General features: G+C 44.5%; 1 protein-coding gene and 1 long non-coding RNA gene across 5 annotated transcripts in view; both read right to left on the bottom strand.

The window, feature by feature from the left end:
* Nucleotides 1–602: 602 nt before the first annotated feature.
* Nucleotides 603–5,789, bottom strand: LOC146209936 (uncharacterized). Of its 2 annotated transcripts, none has more exons than XR_014707727.1 (3): nt 5,434–5,789; nt 3,119–4,099; nt 603–3,011 (listed from the first exon to the last, which is right to left on the bottom strand). It is a non-coding gene; the product is annotated as an uncharacterized LOC146209936 (long non-coding RNA). The 2 variants fall into 2 exon arrangements; XR_014707726.1 differs by having other exon boundaries at nt 3,119–3,247.
* An 8,060-nt stretch (nt 5,790–13,849) lies between these two features.
* The window catches only part of Sting (transmembrane protein sting), an 89,822-nt gene continuing 84,906 nt past the window's right edge, over nt 13,850–18,765 (bottom strand). For all 3 annotated transcript variants that reach the window (XM_084605318.1, XM_084605311.1, XM_084605326.1), the window contains exon 8: nt 13,850–13,960. In XM_084605318.1, the coding sequence (XP_084461444.1) occupies nt 13,884–13,960 (77 nt within the window). In that variant the 3' untranslated portion in view covers nt 13,850–13,883. The remainder of the gene's footprint in view (nt 13,961–18,765) is intronic.

The raw sequence follows: 18,765 nt of genomic DNA, 5'->3' as shown, positions 1-18,765 counted from the left end.
AATATAGTCTCATCAGATGCTACAACTAAAGCTGCATTGCCGTCACACACCCACAGTGCTCTTTCACACATTCAGTTATGATGCAAGCTAAACTGATGTACAATTGTAAATCATTAATTCTCATGCACTACAACTGTTTTCTAGTAATGAGAACTGTATGTTTTTATTACAAAGCGTGCCACATTTCACTGTTAATGGTCATCAGGTGCTCTTTAGAAAGTTTGGTAGTAACTGCACCCAATGCTAGAAAATGAGATGAGTATTTCCTCAACATTATACATTGCAAATAAGCAACTTAAACAATCTCATGCATGTTAAAAGCAAGGAAAGCCACAAGCAACAGTATGCAAATGAAAAAATGTGGTTCTCTGAAGCCTAATATTGTACCAAGGAAGAAAACACCAGAAAGAGCCAACTCATGAACACATGACATGTAAAGAATGATGCACATTGTCATTCATTCTCACAGACATTAAAACTGCAAACATTAAGTGAGAACTGTACACATTCTTTGTTACAAAACATGCCACACTGTACAGTGGACAGCCATGGTTGGGTGCTCTTTGGGAGATTCGGCAATAACTACAAAAGGTGCTAGGAAACAAAATGTGTAAATCATATATTTGATTTTTTTTCAACAATGTGCTACGAAGTTACAAGCACAGAAACTAGACACTACAAGTGGTATGAAAATGACAAAATAATAATGCAGTTCTCTCCAAGCTTAAAATGATCTGTTTACAAAAGAATGACAACATCCATACTCCAAACAAGAACAGGAAATGACTAGAAATAAACAGGGATAGGTATGCAAAAGTGTACAAAACTGGTTGAGTGGTTGAACGAACTATCTGCATAATGTTTGTACAAAATAAAACAAACCAACAAATTCGAATGAAAAAGCTTCAGTATACAGAAAAAGGCGCTTTCACAAAGGACCATCATCACGTGTTGCATTTCATACTATATGTGCATGCATGTCACCAACTGAATGCTGGTCATACATACATCTTGTAGAAACTGCACAAACACTTGAGCAATGGGCACGACATCAAATCCATTAAAAAATCTACACTGCAAAAAAAAAGAAGCCAAGACTGCTTCACTGCTGCTGTTCCTGTTAGCATGACTAGAATGCACTGAAAAAAAAAAATGCAATGGCTGCATGCCTGTCATAGTTACATTCTACTATCATAACTAAAAAGTACTAAGAAAAAAGGTAGCAGGTAAGGGTCATACATCACTCTACAAGAAACACTAGAAGGCACCATAAGGAAAAAAAAAAGGAAGGAGCAAAAGGTTCGCATCCCTGTCATTGTACATACCAACCACTATATTCCATATCAAAAGCTGTTTGCAGCACTACAAAAGATAAGGGCAGCATGAACCAGCCATGATGGCACCAACTGCCCTTACCTTTTGTAGTGCAGCAAACAGCTTGCGAGGAGTACAGAAGGCACAGCAAAAAAAAAAAAAAAAAAAAAAAAAAGAGAATAAAATTCAGTGTTGCACACGGTGCTGCTCTTCACATTCTGCTGGTATAAAAAGAAGGAAGTTAACTGCTGAGATAGTTGGTTTTCAGAAATAAAAAAGGTATTTAGCATAACACAGACACACACAAGAAAGAAGACACCACGTGTACTTACTACAACTGTTTATTTAGGGGAAAGCAGTGGATGCATAGCTTTCACTGCTGATGTGCACATGTACAAGGAAACAGGAAAACAGCACCAATCTTATCAAAGCAGGTATGAGAAATATCTGTTCAGCCTCAAAGAAAAGCTGGAGTGTCACTGACACAGCTCAAACCTGTTTAATGTATAGATGGTATCCTCTGCTCCCTGAAAGCTTGCTCAGCTATGCCATCACATAAGCTACGAAAGCAAACAGGTCGGCTGTCAGAAGAGACATGGCCAGCATTTCGTAAAGTGCACCACCATCTATAAAATTCTACTGTCATGTAGAAAAATATTATTTTGCACAAGCAGGATTCTGCGTCAATGGCCAACTTAGGGAACATGCAAAAGACATTAACAATGAAGGTGAGCGACTTCTCTTGCACCGTAGGGTTTGCACCAATTGTGAAAACTGTGGGTAACGGCTCATGAAAGACTAGAAGCCCTTCATATAAAAAAGCAGGTTACAGCTGTGTCAGCAGCAAATTGGTTTTTCTTATGAGACTGAAGAAAAATTTCTCACGCATAGTTTGACATAATGGTGCTGTTTCCATGTTGCCTTGTACCTGTGCGCATCACCTGAGTAGGCTGTGTATATCGGCTGCTTTCCGCTGAACAGTTGTAAGTGCTGATGGTGTCCTCTGTCTTGTGTGCGACTGTGTTACGCTAAATAGCCTGTTATTATGCATGGAGAAAAGGCATTGAAAAAAAAAACAAGGTCTGAATACCACTGCCAACATTCTGGCATGAAAGCATCGTAAAATGAGGGAGCTGGTATGGGTTGTGCATCTGTTATTTTGTACAACCCTAGAGGGCAGAGAAAATTGAAAAAAAAAAAAAAAAAAGAAAACTTCTGGGGCTATCAGATTCACTGCAGTCAGTTACAAATTAAGAATGAAGGGGCAAATATCCCTAAAAGGAGGCTTTTCTGCCAATCAGATCGTTCTCAACACTGGTACCACTTCAGCCCTTGTCCACAGCTAACTAGGCTGGGCAGCTTTTTCTTTATCGGTACTGAACACCAGCTGCACTGCCTCTTTTTGTCACCTACTGCCATGAAAGGGGGAATTCCTTTGTGGCTCAATTGATTGGGAGGCTCCTCTCTGTCAATTGTTGGAGGCCTACCTTTGCAAAATTACAGCTTCAAACTTGAGTTGTAAATGAGCACAGAAGGTGCCTTGATCCCAGCTGCTTGCTATTGTGGCACTGTTCATGGTGGCTGTGCAGCGCCTTTAGATGTGGACTTGGTCTTTGTCACAAGGCAAACACCAACCACTCTTTTGTGACATCGGCAAAACTAAGTTTCATTGGTGTTGAAGGCTTTCCATGTCACACCTGCCAGGATTAAAATCAAAAGCACGATTTAGATATATGAGCTCCCAAACAGAAGGAAAAAGTCCCACTGTTGGCAACTCTAAGTTTTTGGCACAGTCAAACCATACCTGTGTATTCAGTCAGTAGCCCGCGACTGCCCAGTGAGATGTCAGTCCTGTGGCCCTCATTGCTAAGTTGTGTTTGCAGCACAGACAGGAAAAGGATAGTTGCTAAGAAGCCGTGGAGGTGGTGGCAACCTGCAAGGTGTTCCAATGCTTTAAAGATTTCTTGTGAAGTTTAATAAAGCAAATCACTGACTACAAAACATAGGATAAGAATTTAACCTCAAAATATGTCACATAAGGTTGAGAGTACTGAGTACACAATAGAAATATGTTTAACCAAGACACGCACTAGCAGCACAAAATAGTGCTGAGTATAATATATGTATATTAATAACTCCTTGATGACCTCGAAGGCTAAAACATTTTCTTGTCTTCACCAACACACACACACCTTAAGAGAACCACCATTTTCCTGATTTATACATTTCTTTTTTTTATTGAGAGTCACTTTCTATGCTGGGTAAGGTTCCTGCCTCTGAGTTTACTAAGTATTTCATTCGACATATGTAGAGAAGAAATAAATCTATGTATCATGTATCTATGTATGGATGCATTACCTATGTATGTATCTATGCATGTATATATGTAGGTACCTATGTATGTATGCATCACCAGGTTTTCCTAGAACAAATGAAAGCAATATTTTAAACAGCGAGCATGCACCCAGAGCAAAAAAAAAAAGAATGCATAGCTTACTTGCTTGAGCTGTTGGGTAAGTGTTTTGTTTACATGAAAATTCGCGCAGACACAAAATAACAAGAGCACCAAACACAGACACAACAGCACAATGTGAAAAAGAGCATTAAATTCTAAATTCTAAAGTTAATTCTAAGTTAAATAATTCTAAAGTTAAAGCTCAGCTACTTTGGTCATCTGATGAGAAGAGAGGAGTCGCTGGAGAAAGATTTGATGCTGGAAAAGGTTGAGGGTCGCCGGAGAAGGGGTAGGCAGCGAACGCTATGGTTAGATGGCATCCTCGAGGCACTGCAGAGGAAGTTATGTGATGTTAGGAAGATAGTGAGAGACCGGAAAGCGTGGCGTGACATGGTCCATAGGGTCACGAAGAGTCGGACATGACTGAACGACTGAACTGAACTGAAATTAAATGAAGGTATTTCACCTTTGATGCCAAACACCTTCACTTCGGGAGGAGTCCATATGCTATCAAAGGTTTGCGTGGAGTCACAGCTTTGTTGTTGAGGACAGCCAGAAGGCATACACTGAACCCATTTATAACATGGCTACATTCTATACGCCTTACAAGTAAGTTATGATTCAGTACTCTCTTTTCTTTTCCCAGTTCTGGATAGGAAGAGTCTGTTGGCCCTGAAGCAAGAAAACAAATGAAATTGATATGTTTTTGTGTATTATAATAGGCTTTTCGTTATATGAGGTCCGTCCAAAAGATTTGCTTTCGATTTCTTTCTGTACCAATTCAACTGAAGCTTAATTTCTTAAAACATTTCCGCCAATAAAAAAAAAAAAAAAAGAAAACCTGAGGACCAAAGCAAATAGAGCACCAGCACATCACACAGCATGCAGTTCAGGAACTTAAAAAGAACTAAATTGTGCTTTCCGACTATATGAAAATGTAAAATCACTTAATCACGGCAATGTAATGGCTGACTGTAAACATTTTATGAACTATTAAAATTAAATCACTGCAGAATGTTTGTACGCCGTTCCTATCTCGCTATGTGTTTCAACTTGTGCCTGTGAACAGGCCGAGAGTATTTTGCTAGCAGTTGGGAGAGTCGCTGTGGCCAGAATGCACCTTACCCTCCCCTCTAAGGCGGCTTATTGAGATCGTTCTCTTTCTTTTTCGCAACCGCGGCATAACTTAGCGCGTATAGAGCTCTGTAGGCTGAGAAACAATGCACGGCTTCCACTCGACGGTGCGTATTTTCTGTATCTGGCTGCAGAGTGAAGGCCACACTAAGCATGCAGACTTTCGTGCTCAGTTGTGTTTCCTGGGAAAGCGTTAGAGCCAGCGGCAATCAACGAAAGACGTCGGATCGCCAAGCTCATTTTGAAGAATAACATCGCGAGGTTCCGCCGCCAATGGCAGTTCACGAAACGCGGCGAGTGGAATTACAAGCGAAAAACCTTCCTGCATGCACAAAACTGTAGATGCGCCATAAAACACCGCCTTTCGTACTGACTAAACGGTCCGCGCGCGCTATCTTGCTCGCCCATACAGCCTGCGCCGGCGGATGCAAACAACGGTCCTTGCAGCATTTTTATCGGAAAAAGAAAACACTCAGTCACTTTACTGCTCCATTAAGTGATTCATTTAGAAGAAACAATTTCTTACTCACCAAGCGAAGCTTGCCTTGCAGCCGCTGTGCGGGATACATTTTCAACGCAGTCACAAACCAACGGTCTAACGTGCAGACACGACTAGACACGACGAAAATTTGAAATGGCCAGCCGCCGAGCAGCGCATTGATACAATAACTTTAAAAACAATAAAAATCTGAAATATATTTCATAAAACAAGCTATACAAGTAAAATGTAACTGTTGCTTATGACGTATTTGTTTCAAAACGGTAAACACAACCTGCGTCTTGCGTAATTATTTTGGCGCACTATTTTCTATCTCGCTGTAAAGAGGAGGGGTGCGAAAAGGCCACGGCGCGCGAAGTTTGGGAATGGCGGATCGTGCACAGCTGGCGTTCCGTATTAACATCGGCGCAGCAAATCTTTCCTCTGTGCGAACTACTGGCTTTTATCACACACGGATACATCGCTAGCTTACTTTGTCGTTGTGAACACTCGGAGTTTGGAGTCTTCCGGCGGACTGGACTGCGCCCAGTGAGGTCGAACACAGTACGCGTGTGGCTATCGGCTGCAGAAATGAAGGTCAGCGGCTTTTGTACATTATGTTCAGATACCCATCGCCTAAACAGCATTTCTTGGTGCCATATTGGTCCTGCATGCTGGAAACAGCCCAAATTGCATGCTTAATTCAAAAGCGCAGGCACTTTGGATACAGTATTTTGCAAGCTGAAAAATTGCTAGAACAAACCTTCGACAATTTATACCTAGAGTATGCAGAACAGTGTCGTCCAGTTAAATTGTGTACATATTGCACTATAGGCGCATATGTGACCCTGAAACGTCTTGTTAGGAAGTATGGTAGACTTCTGAAGCAGAACTCTAGAAGACATCTGGCGTTAGCCGGCTAATGTCTTGCGTAGCTGAAGACATAAAAATTCACTAGACAGATTCCAGGCATCTTGCCGATGATGTCTTCTAGACTAGCACCAAGCAACGTCTTGTAGATGTCTTTGATAGCTCAAGATATATGTGACCAATATAGACATATCAAGACAGCTACAAGATATTCTGTGCTCAGTGGGTTATTTGCATCGAAGCCACGGCGGACGGCGTTTTGGAATCACCCGCTTCGCTGCGTCTCTAGCGTAGCCGCTCGCATGCTCATGTGCGCGATTCTTGCGTGTCGGTGCGAAAATCAGTGACAACCTGAACTGCCGAACTGAATGTGCCGAGCTGCTTTGCTGATGTTTTGCGCCGTCGATTCTGGCTCGGACGATGCGTACACATGAGATAAACACGCGTGCACGTTGCGCATTGGCACTTCCTAAACGATGTGCGAAAGGACGTCAAAAAAAAAAAAAAAAACACTACACTACACTATCTTTTTTGTTAATCTCAATTTTAAGATTCGCGGACGAATAATTCGTGCTCACCTGTCATCCGATATCCAAACTCTGTAGCGACCATCAGTCCGTGCTCTCGTCGGTGATACGTACGCGTATACATTCCATTCGTTATGCACAAGAGATGCCTCTCGCCGACCATAATGAAAGCAGCTCCGGACTAAAAGTGACGACGACATATGTTTGCACGCGGGCAACTCGCACGCTCGATCGTCTGCCAGCATCCATGCAGAGTCGATGCTATCGCGTCAACTCCGCGAGGGGTCACCGGCCGCCGTTGGTCAAACCGCAGAAGACGGTACCAAAGAGACTGACCCAGGCAGCGCGAGAGAAGAAAGCGGTCTTGTAGAAAGCTGTGCTCGGCAGGAGTGCACGCTAATTTGCGCTGAATGGGACAGGGATATGAAGGGAAGTGCTCCCTCCGCGGCGGCCGCCGGTATGTGTGAACTCCCACCTGCAGGTATGCGCTCGCGAACGACCCGAGTCGTTCGGGCTGCTGTCGCACACAATTCCGAGAGGTCAAGAAACTGAAGACACCGGCGGCCGAGGAAGACAGCAGGCAAGGTTGAAAGCTATGCAAACGCAGACGGGACGGGAAAGGCAGACCGTGAATGCATGGGCTACGCTCGGGGGAAAACAGGCGCGACGACCGGAAGTCTGAGAACCGAGCGTCACCCGATGGCGCTTCGTGGGCGGGGCTAGCGGGGCGGAGTTCCCGAGCTGTTTTCTTCGTTTTTTTTTTTTTTCTGGTGTCTCGGAGTGTTGAGTTGAGGGGAGCGAGGAGGAGCGCCATATTTAATCGCCGATATCTCTGGTGTTAATGAAGCTAGCTAAAAAATTCTTGCGGTGAATTGACCTGTGAGGGAGTACCTATCTCTCGACCGATTTGTTTTACCCCGTTTTAGGCATTGCATGACCCCTTTAATTCTTCCTACAGCCACAACAACAACAACCACCATAATCTCATGACATATTCTGATCAGTGTTCTGTCCCTTTAACTAAATTCCGATACAGTGCTGTACGTTAGCACAAATTTATCAGCTTAAGACTTTGTTTAAGTCAAGTCCAGTATCAATGAAGACAACGACGAAGCAACTGCATGCATATATATAGGTGCGGGAACTCATGCCTGATCCCTCCCTAAATCCGCTTTATGCGGGAGCGGCGAAGAGCGCATTGGGCGGCAATGTAGCAGACGACACGAAAGCGCCCCATGCGAAATGGCCACGCCAACGCAAATAGAAAGCGAGAGCTCCCCCCTTTTTTGCCTTCGGGGCGGAACGTAGCGACAGTGATTGCAGTATTATGTTCACGCAGTCTTACTCTGAATATATATTATGCTCTAAATATATGATTTGCTACCATCATCTTCAAGCATGTCTCCTGGTCTTCCATGTCGAGCTACATGACATATGTATTCTGGTGCTTGTTGAAGATAACATCGTTGGCACTGAATGGCACTGTGCTCCTTGCCAAAAGTGAGGACAGGGGCACTTTATGTGTTTGTCATAGCTGTTCAAAGATCAGGACACAGAAGAACAGTGCAACTGTCATGGAGAAAACTAGTTTATCATTCCCTGGTTTGTAATAAAAATATTTCATTTATAATGTCTTGAGTGTGCGTTCTCATGAGAAAACAACACAGTTCCTGCTCACTGCAAGCTGATCGCAGCAATGACGGAGTTGTAGCAGGAAAACACTGCTCTAAAAATTAAACATTGATGGATAATACTCATGTGTCAACCCCAAGTGAAAGCATGAAGTGTGGCTTCAGTGACAGTGGAAACACTATGTTCCAGCCAAGGGCTGTGCTGATTGTTTTCTATATGTGGTAAGTAGTTTTGCCTTTCATATAAGCTGCACAGTAGAGCAACTAATAATGTGTACTTATGCTTTATGGTACATAGCTGCCATATCTCATGTTCTTTCTTTACCTGATGCTCATTTATAGTTTCACACAACTCGAACAATGCTACGCTTGCTGCTGTTGCCTACATAGCTTCCAAAGATGTAAACTGGAAAAGTGAGAATGGTGAAGAAAGCAATACGTTTCAAGAGAACTATGTCTAGCGCAGACAGTCATGTACAGTATGTCGCTACTATTTAGACATTGATGCAATAGTGCTTTGTTAACACAAGTGTGCAAGTTTACTGAAAGCAGTTTGTGACACCTTTCACATCTAACTTGTTGTCGAGACTGTGTGGCTTATTTAGCGCTTACCAGCGCTTGCAGCATCTACCTTCTGTGTTCTTTAATTTCGGGGCTACACTCACCACGGAATCCGCGAGCGACAGCGCGAAACCAGGCAAAAGCCACCCGCCGCCGCTGAAGCAGACGCGGAGTGAACAGTGAGCAGGTCGCGCCTCTTGCGGCAGCGGAGAGCGTAACTCAAGGAGGAACGTACGTTCCCATTGTTTGAGGTAGTGGTTTATTTTTAAATAATCAAAAAGAAGGAAAAGAGTATTGCCGGCCGCGGCAACTGCTATCTAAAATACTGAAGCACTTGAGCGGTGGCCGGCGGGAAAGAAAAGGGGATAGGAGAGGATAGCCAGTGGAAGTATAGAGGAAGGACAGGGGGGAGCTTTGTACATTCCCTCGAGACCGGCCGTGGTCTATGATGGCGTTGGTAGACACATGGTGCTACTGTATGAGTTTAGATTTTAAGAACCTTTTGAAGAACAAAGTTATGTTTGGGACAAAATACTAATTTTTATGGAGTAAGTGGAGAGTTATTGTATCCGGTTGGGATATGCAGCGTTAAAGTTTCTTTGGGGGGCGCAGTATTTCCGGCGGAGCTTGCAGTATTGCCCCGATCTACACACGATGTAATCTTGGGAATTGACTTCCTGCGTATGTGCGGCGCTACAGTTGATTGCCGGACGGGAGAGCTAGTGTTAGTGGTTCTCTTCCTCATGAAATTGGAAGAGACGTCAAATTATGAAGACGTTTAGTGTGTATGTGTGATGAAGTCGTCGTACCGCCACATTCTGCAGTGTGCGTTCAGGTGTCCTGCTCCCGGCCTATTAATGACTCTTTTGAGGTTACTGTGGCGCCTTTTAATTTACAGTGCGTAAAGAAAAATGTGTTAGGGCCGCATTGTTTAGTTTGCGTGAAAGAGGGCCGTACCGGACTGTGGACTATAATTTGCTCACTGGAACTGGTTGTTTTTCCAGCGGGATCTAAACTAGCCATGTAGCGCAGCTCTCCCGAATTATGTGAATCGATCTCTTTACTCCTTCCCGTGATAACCCTGAACTCACCTGCTGACGAGAAGCTTCTTCCGATGATCAGCGCTTCGTTGAACACCTCACAGCGACAGATGTTGAAGAACCTCTTGTCCCAGCATGTGTCTGTCTGATTTCGTGGAATCCGACAGCTCTCAACGTTTTCTGCTGTCGCGCGCGCGCCACAGGATTGACACGGGATCTGCCCATCCGATCCACCAAAATCCGTACCGCGTGTCGCCTTCATAGCGCGAGATGATCACCGAGCAAGTTAAAGACATGTTGAACAGGGGCGTAATTCAGGAGTTCTCCAGTCCTTGGGCTGCTCCCGTGATATTGGTATAACAAAAAAAAAAAAAAAAAAGACCGGAACATGGAGGTTCTGCATCGACTACCGTCGCCTCAACTCTATCACTAAAAAGGATGTGTATCCTCTCCCGTGCATCGACGACGCCTTATATTGCCTTTTCTCTGCAACTTATTTCTCCTCGGTTGATTTGCGATTGGGGTATTGGCAGATTCCGATGGACCCCGCTAAGAAAAAAACTGCATTTGTTACGCCGGACAGCCTATTTGAATTCAAGCTTCGGTCCATGTAACGCGCCGGTCACATTTGAAAGATTTATGGACACATACGTGGCCTAAAGTGGGAAATCTGCGTGTGCTATTTAGACGACGTTATTTTTGGCCAGCTATTGTTTTAGGTTGCCTGCAGAAGGCTGGCCTTGCCCTGATTTCTAAAAAGTGCCGTTTTGGCGAGCGTCAATTGCGCATGGTACTCGGACATCTCCTCGACCGCGATGAAATTCGGCCAGATCCACAGAAGACTGCAAGCAGTTGCAGCATTTGAACTACCCCAGACTCAAAGGAGCTCCGCAGTTTTCTGGGGCTGTGCCATCCACGCTCGCGACAGTTGTGACATTAGGCAACCGACCAAACTTCGGAATGATACGCATCGCTTCAAACGTGCGCAGTGTCGTGTTACATCAACGGTTGTATTCAAATCGTCCTTGAAGATGAGAAAGTTGTACACGTCATTGCGCTTTTGTCTTCCTCAGTCATTCGAGCATCAACTATTCTGCACAGCTTGAGGACTTCTATGTACAGGGTCGTCCACTTCTAGCTGTAACACGGTAACTGTCTTCAAGGCGTCATTGCGTCCAACCGGCTACTCAGTAAAGCTAAGCGACAGACCATGAAGCATCACCTCCGCATCCCTCTTTCCTTGTACCGCTTTGCTTCGATATGAGCCAATGCAGTGTTCCTTTCAAAGCAGTGACCGCGTTATAGCTAGGAGTGGATGACCGTGTACGTTGTACAGGTCTGCCCCGGTACTTGCGCACGCTGAGCCAGATCTGGCTCGAAAAAAGAGCGCCGAACAGACTCGAGTCTGTTCGGCGCTCTTTTTTCGAGCTTCGGCATCGCCAAATCCCGCTCTCATTTCTTCCATGAAGCGATCCCAAGTGGATGCTTCATGATTGTCATACTTTCTTCAGTTTCTTCCTTTTAAGCAAGGAAGCCCAGTGTTTCGATCAGGTACCGGAGATAGTCTGTGCAAAATGCTAGTGACACGCGGGCCGCAAAGCAACGAAACTACAAATCAAAGCTCTCTCATGCTCTCCTTCGGGAAGCCAGCTTCCCCGTTTCCTGCGCTGGCCCGTCGAGCCACAGTTATGACGTGAGAACGACGTCCATTGGTCCGTCTCGCTGACTGACGGGAGAAGGATGGGTCGCTGCGCGCTTTTCCCTCGCCACGACCAGAGTGAATCCAGCGGCGTGCGCTCCCTCCCCCGTTTTTTTTTTTCCTTTTTTTTTCGTGCACGCGGAGTGCCATTCCCCACCTCCCGCCAAACGCGGGGAATTCGTCTTGCGGAGGCTAGACGACCTCGGGCAGGAGAGTGAAAAACCTTTGCGAGGGAACGGAAGGAGAGAAGCATGACAGAATCGGGGGATTGCGGTGGCTGTAACTGCGTTATTAGATACTCTTTTTAGAAACAATTTGCGGCCTTGCGTTCTAGGGGCGAAGTCTCACAGTTACCAGGGAAGAAAATATTTTCGACCGGAGGGTGGACAGTGGGCCTTTAAAGGGCAACTGCGGAGGTTTTTTGACATTCGCATATTCTAGTAAAATTTTTACTGTAGGTTCCCCTCGCCGCCTTGACGCATTCTACAAAATTTGGGCGCCGTACAATAATCCGTTCGCGCGCCACACGACTTTAATATATGCCATTTTCATGGCTTATAATGAGGTTATTACTGGCAACACTGAGTTTTTGACGTAACAAACAGTATAACGGCGTATATGTTACTGTTCCCTTCCCGCGTTATCATAAAATTATGAGGCTTATATTGAACTACCTCGGACATTTTATGCAGTGCGCCATGATTTCCATACTTTATTTCCACCATCCAACGCACGTAAGGGTGTTTTTTTTAATACTGAGTGTGACGTCACCATTTCGTCAACTGGAACGTCGTTTCAAAAGTTTCGGTTTCGATTTGCTGTTTTTCCTTTTTAAGAATACTTCTAATTGGAATTTTAAACAACGGTTTTTGTGTTAGAGTCAGGGCGTGCCAATGAATATAATTCACCCAAGAACCTAAAATGATGAAAAAAAAAAACAAAACCACCGGAGTTGCCCTTTAAAGGGACACTGAAAACTTCATGGACGTATTCAAACACAACACATCCGTAGAAATGGTCCATGTGAGAATTTGAGCTGCACTTAAAAGCTTTGCGTGGATACATAATTTTTAAATTGATTTTCGAAACTGACACTCGGTCCCGAGTGGACGCTCCCGCCAACTGACGTCACCTGGTCGTTGACGCAGTTGACGCTGGTGCCGGAGTGAAGCGGGCGGGACGTGGCACAGTCGTGACCTGTTTTTTTCTTCCGCGTCGGCGTTTGTTTGGTTGAGACGGTTAACGGGGCAGAATTATTTATTCCGGGCATGTTCAATGCTGGTGAAGCTAGCTGCATAATTGTTTTGCAGAAACGATTAATGGAAAACCGAATGTTCATTAGCATACATTTACTAGTTGCTCGAATATTTGGAGGAAACCCCCAAGGTGGGAGTAGATTTGTGTGGCTGCACCCGCATGGCTGCTCTTCAGTGGACGTCAATAATTACTTCCTATCACAAATTTCCTAGTTTTGTAAATACCCTTTCATCCTAGTGAACTAACCCTGAGCATTGTTTCTTTCATTACGATTATTAAGAATTCAGAAAAATAAATGTTCGCTGCTTTATTTTTATACTGTAGTGTAGCTCTCAAGCATGAACTGTTACCTCAGCCTTCCTGTACCCCATCTTCTATGCTATTTGCAGCAATGCATAAGGTAGGGGAGAGCTGGCCCAATCAGGATCATAAGCACTACAATAGGTAATTGTCCTCCAAAACACCTCTCACCCCCGCACACTGCAATAGACAATTTTGCTCCCAATTGGGGAATAAGAGGGATTCTCTTTAACAGAATCAAAGCACAATTACCTGTTATATTGCGCATGATCCCAATTGGGCCAGAGCGCCTCTACCTTTCGCACTGCTGCAAATATCGTGTGAGACAGACTATAGGGGAATGTACATGTAGATCTAGCATTCCCATGGTTATCAACAGCACATTCATATCTGAAAACCTATTGGTGAAATATCTTAGATCTTGTAAGCATTTTTTTTTTTTTCATTGCACAACACTGATTTTATGTGTGTGCTGGTGTCTATTCGTTGTTCAAAGTTTTTGAGACAATGTGTTTCAAAACTTGATGAAATGAAGGAACAAAATTGTGCAAAGAACATGCGTTGATGAAGTAAACTCCTCCCATTCTTTAGTCAAAAGCTTTATTACAGAAACTTTATTACAGTCGCAGTTCCTTCCTTATGACATTCCTCAGGACTGATGAAACAGGTACAGGAGTGCCATCTTCTCTCACATCTGCAAAAAAAAATATTTAAAAGAAGAAAACAAATCTATAAGTACAATTCAGGCACATCACAAACGCTGCAGTCACAAGTTTATCGTCGTGAAGTGTCACATGGGCTGTGTATGAGTGATGCTATTGTGAGGGGCTTACATCAGCAGGGGAATGTGGAATAAGACTGCACAGCCCACAGCCATTTTCGCATTTTGCAGTTACAACTAGGATTCAGCTCCATGGCCTTGGGATCAGCTGCCATGGCGGGCAGCCACAACAAGGCTTGAAGCATGCTGTAGTAGCTTTGTGGTTACACTACAATGGTCATCACAAGTGTGGTGATGCTTTGATTACACGGCGCTCATGAGTGGTAACAATACAGACGCTTCATACATTGCACTAATTTGCTCCATGCATTACAGTGACAGCCCATAGCACCTCAACTGCAAAATACCAGCAATGGCAATGTCTAGATAATGCACAGCTGCATAAGAGGCAGGTAGTACAAAGAACCCTACTATAGTAAACTCGGATATAGTAATGTTAAACATGAAGTCCCAGTTCACCTTCCACAGACAACTGTAACTTTATAGTAAAGACATTTTCAGTAATAATCGGTTACAGTAAAGTGCACCTGACGGCGGCGACGACTCCCGCGATATGACCATCGCCGCCCGCGCACTACCTAGAATCGCAGTGAAACGAATTTTTTGTATTTTAAAACAAAAATAACGCCGAGTCACCTTTTAAGTGGCTTTACCACTAGGCTTAGCAGCATTCAGGAGAAGCCTACTTTATGAAGCCCTTGGAGCCGTGAGGGGAAGCACGCAGCGCGTAGGAAAAAAAAAAAAAAAAGAGTAAAGCTGTCAACAAACATGGAAAGGAGGCGGCGCGGTCCATTCAAAAAGTAAGGGAGAGTAAACGTGTACCCAGAAATAGGGAAGTGGAAGACACGGGCGAACATTTTCAGCACTGTGCAGCACAAAGCATGCGGTAGCGAAGGCAAGAAGTGGACGTGTAGCTAGTGCGGTCTTAGAGCACTTGACTGCCACACACATTTATCATTTATTGCTTTTTAAGACAGAAACAGCAAAAAGTGACACCATGTTCATGCAAGGCTTTGATTTTCACATGAAATCAAACTTGGTTGTATTCGTAGCCACATCCTCATGCTTAAGAGGTACCACTAGTGTAACTGAAAAAAATTGCATGAAGAGATGGTAAGAGAGAGATGGAAGCTATTTTAGAGTGCTTTTTTCATTAAGCAACAAGATGTATTCAGTAGGTGGCCATTCAACTATAAGACAGCATCTTCACGACCATGTCATCATCAACAACTAATATAGTAAAGACCCTGATATAGTAAAGATTTTTGTTGGTCCCAGTGATTTTACCATAAAGGGGTTCTACTGTACATGAGATGGCCTTCCCGCCTTGTGTGTTGTCTTCTTCCTGTGTCCGGTTTCTTCGCGATGTGTTAATTTTTTTGAAAACCTTCTACAACGAGGCACTGGAGAGACAGGTGAAAAATGTAGCAGCCAGCTGCACCCGGGGAGTGAGGCCTCCATCATCATTCACTTCATATTATGTGAAGGGCGATGTCAGTACCCTGGAGTTAATAAATTGGCATCGTAGCATTCTCCGAAAGCGATGGGAAAGCTGGTGATAATAGACTCTACTGCTGCACAAGCATGACATGACCAATGCCTCCAGCATGACATGACCAATGACAATGTTATACATTGTCAAAACCAAGGAATCATTTTTCAGTGCAGGAAGTGCTACATGGAAGCCAATTTGTGCACTTTTTAAATATTGCAACACACACCGCACTATTCAATTAAAAGCCAGTGATAAAAATATGATCCTAAGCTCATATATGAATAATGTGCACTCTAGGGATGCCACAGTGGACAGCTGCAAAGCAACACTCCAAGATAAACACCATACAAGTGCATTTTCATGCGACAAGAGGTTACAGGCTTGTCCATGCTGCCAAGCGCTCTTACCATTGGCGCTGTGTTCAGCGCACTGATGGCCACTCCTGCATCTCAAGTGGGACAGTGCCCCATATTTGAATCGGTGAAAAAAATAGTGCCAAACCACGCAGATCACAAGAAAGAAGACGAGACAGAGGTCTTGCCTTCTTTTTTGTTGTCTGCATGGTTCGGGGCAATTTTTTTACTAATTCAAGTATGCACCAACTAGCCCAAGAAGAGGTGTTGGTGCCTCATAAGAATACACGTGCAGAAAAGTTCTAAAAACATTTTTATTGTTACATTGTGCATCTATGATGTCATCTCTTAAGCAAGAATAGCTGAGCACACAGTACAGATGGCAAGGCAAAAAAGGTATGAAACTTCATTTCAAAGGTGATGCATTTTTAAAACATCCCAATACAACCAGCGGCCGACACCAGATAGAAGCACAACCCAAAGAAATGCACATGCAAGAAGAATTTTCCGAACATTTTTTTCTCATTTCATTGAGTACTCATGTGGGAAGCTGTTCTGGCATGTTCTTTGAAACAGTGCGACAAAGTATTCAATGACATCTCGAAACTGTATTTTCCAAATGGCACATGAAGCTCCTGTTGTGAAGCCGGAGCTACCTTTAACAGATTCTTTGTCAGTTGGTATTTCTCCGAATCACACAAGCTTTTCCTGGAGTCCAACATACTGTCACATGCACTACAATGGCTCAGTACTAGTCATGGGAACTGGACAGCCTGAAATGCGCAGCTTTCAGACAGCATTCGTCATCAGCCAGAACACACCCACTGCAGAGCAAAGACCTCTCCCATATCCCTCTAATCAGATGAATCCGTACTAGTTGCATCCAATTTACCCCTGCAAACTTCTGAATCTTGTCGAACCGCTTGACTCTCTGCTGCCCCTTGCTACGTTTGCCTTCCTTTGGAATGGCTTTACAAACAAACGAAAACGAATGTGCACCATTGCAGATGATGATGTACACCAGGGGTTCTCAAACTGGGTTCTGCGGGCTGTCTTCTTGTGTTCCGCGAGAACCCTTAGAGCTCAGGGCAAGCAATGCTCTCAAAGAGAAATTTAATGATGAAGGCTTGGTGACATTTTGGATGGGTACTGCTCCACTGTTTCCATGCCTCTTTGAAAGGGCAGTGGACATTTTGCTTCCCTTTGGAACTACATATGCATGTGAACAGGCATTTTTAGCCCTCGCCTATCTGAAGAACAAGCACAGGAACCGTCTTGACCCGGCGGCTGATATGAGACTAGCTCTGAGTGCTACTGAGCCACGCTTTGACTTGCTCTTAAAAGGGAAGCAGTACCACCTATCACATTAGTATTTGTGTTAACCTGTGCAATAAACATTTAACCTTTGCAACTCATTGCTGGTAAGTGAAAGCAAGAGGGGGGGGGTCCCTGGAACTTATTGAAGGCTTTTGGAGTTCCTCCAAGCAAAAAAGTTTGAGAACCCCTGATGTAGGCGATACCCCAGCCACTCCCGCTATCTGCGCACGAGCCCCCATGTTTCTAAGCATAATAGGGTTTGGTCCAGTCAGTGGCCTGACAAGCTCTTTTTGAGGCAGAAATTTGGCTAAAGGCATCTCGATTTTTGGATCTAGTCACGTACACGACATGAGGAAACTTGCGAATGAAGATGGCATTCAAGTAGCAGAGCCATCTGCTACAACAAGCCGGAGACAATGAGACGAGGTAAAGGAAACAAACAGGACAGGTATTATACTAACTTTTGTCACTTCAAACAGCACATGTAATAAGAAGGTAGCCTTTTACAGTTCTTTTAAGAAAGCAAAAGCACATATGTAACAAAAATTATGCAGAAAGAATGCTCGCCTTTGTTTTTAATAAAAAAAAAGATAAATATAAAAGCTCTGCATCCCATAAACAATGAGTCGCTTAGCCAGATATGTACATATTGTTATGGAGGAAGAAGCAGGCAGTGGTGCGGGGCAGGAGCGCTCACGCTAGGCCTGTTAGCAATTCATTAAACATCGTCTACCATCGCCATCGGTCATGTTCTGTCATCTTTCTTCATCGGCTTGCTGCATCATAACATTTGGTGGAGGTGCGGGGCACTTCATCATCGCCCCCTCATCCTGGTCCAGAGCTTCGGTGCCCTGCGACTTCTTGTGCCATCGGCTGAAGGTCAGGAGGCATCGCATGGCTGTTCCCCAGCTTGCTGGACCCAGCAAGACCTTGCCGTTCCTCCACTCTGATCACAAGACATGACAAAGGAGAGACTGACCCGACACGCCACACATGACCACAAGACACAAGATGAGACCCGAACGACCATATGTGACCCCACTGACCAGATGTGCCGACCAAAGCCCCCACGACCCAAGACACCGCTACACTTCAAGACATCCTCCCCTGCCTATGCCATGCAGTGCATGCCTTGGCCTCCACCATCGAGTCGTGGCAACATGTGGCCCGAGAGTGTCCTGAACCAAGGTTCATCAGGAATCATCGTGCCAGCAAGCTGTTCTCTAATTCCTCTTCTTCTTCAAGCGTCCAGACAACACGCCCATGATCATGCCATGAACTCATCAACATCGATAAACTTCCTCGTCCACGATTGGGACGATTGCTCGAAGGCCCCGGGTCATGTTACGGACCAGCAAGGAGGAAGAAGCGGGCAGTGGTGCGGGCAGGAGCGCTCACTCTAGGCCCGCTAGCAATTCATTAAACGTCATCTACTATGGCCACCTGTCATGTTCTGTCGTCTTTTTTCATCGGCTTGCCGCATCGTAACAATATATATACTTGGGTGTTATATTGTCAAATGACTGTTCAGGGAGTCCACATGTGGATCACGA

The sequence above is a fragment of the Amblyomma maculatum genome, chromosome 1 (assembly GCF_055883805.1).
Source record: "Amblyomma maculatum isolate TAMU_Amacu chromosome 1, ASM5588380v1, whole genome shotgun sequence".
NCBI classification, from domain to species: Eukaryota; Metazoa; Arthropoda; class Arachnida; order Ixodida; family Ixodidae; genus Amblyomma; species Amblyomma maculatum.
Note: the sequence above shows the minus strand (reverse complement) of the source record. Positions and strands in the feature narration are given on the sequence as shown.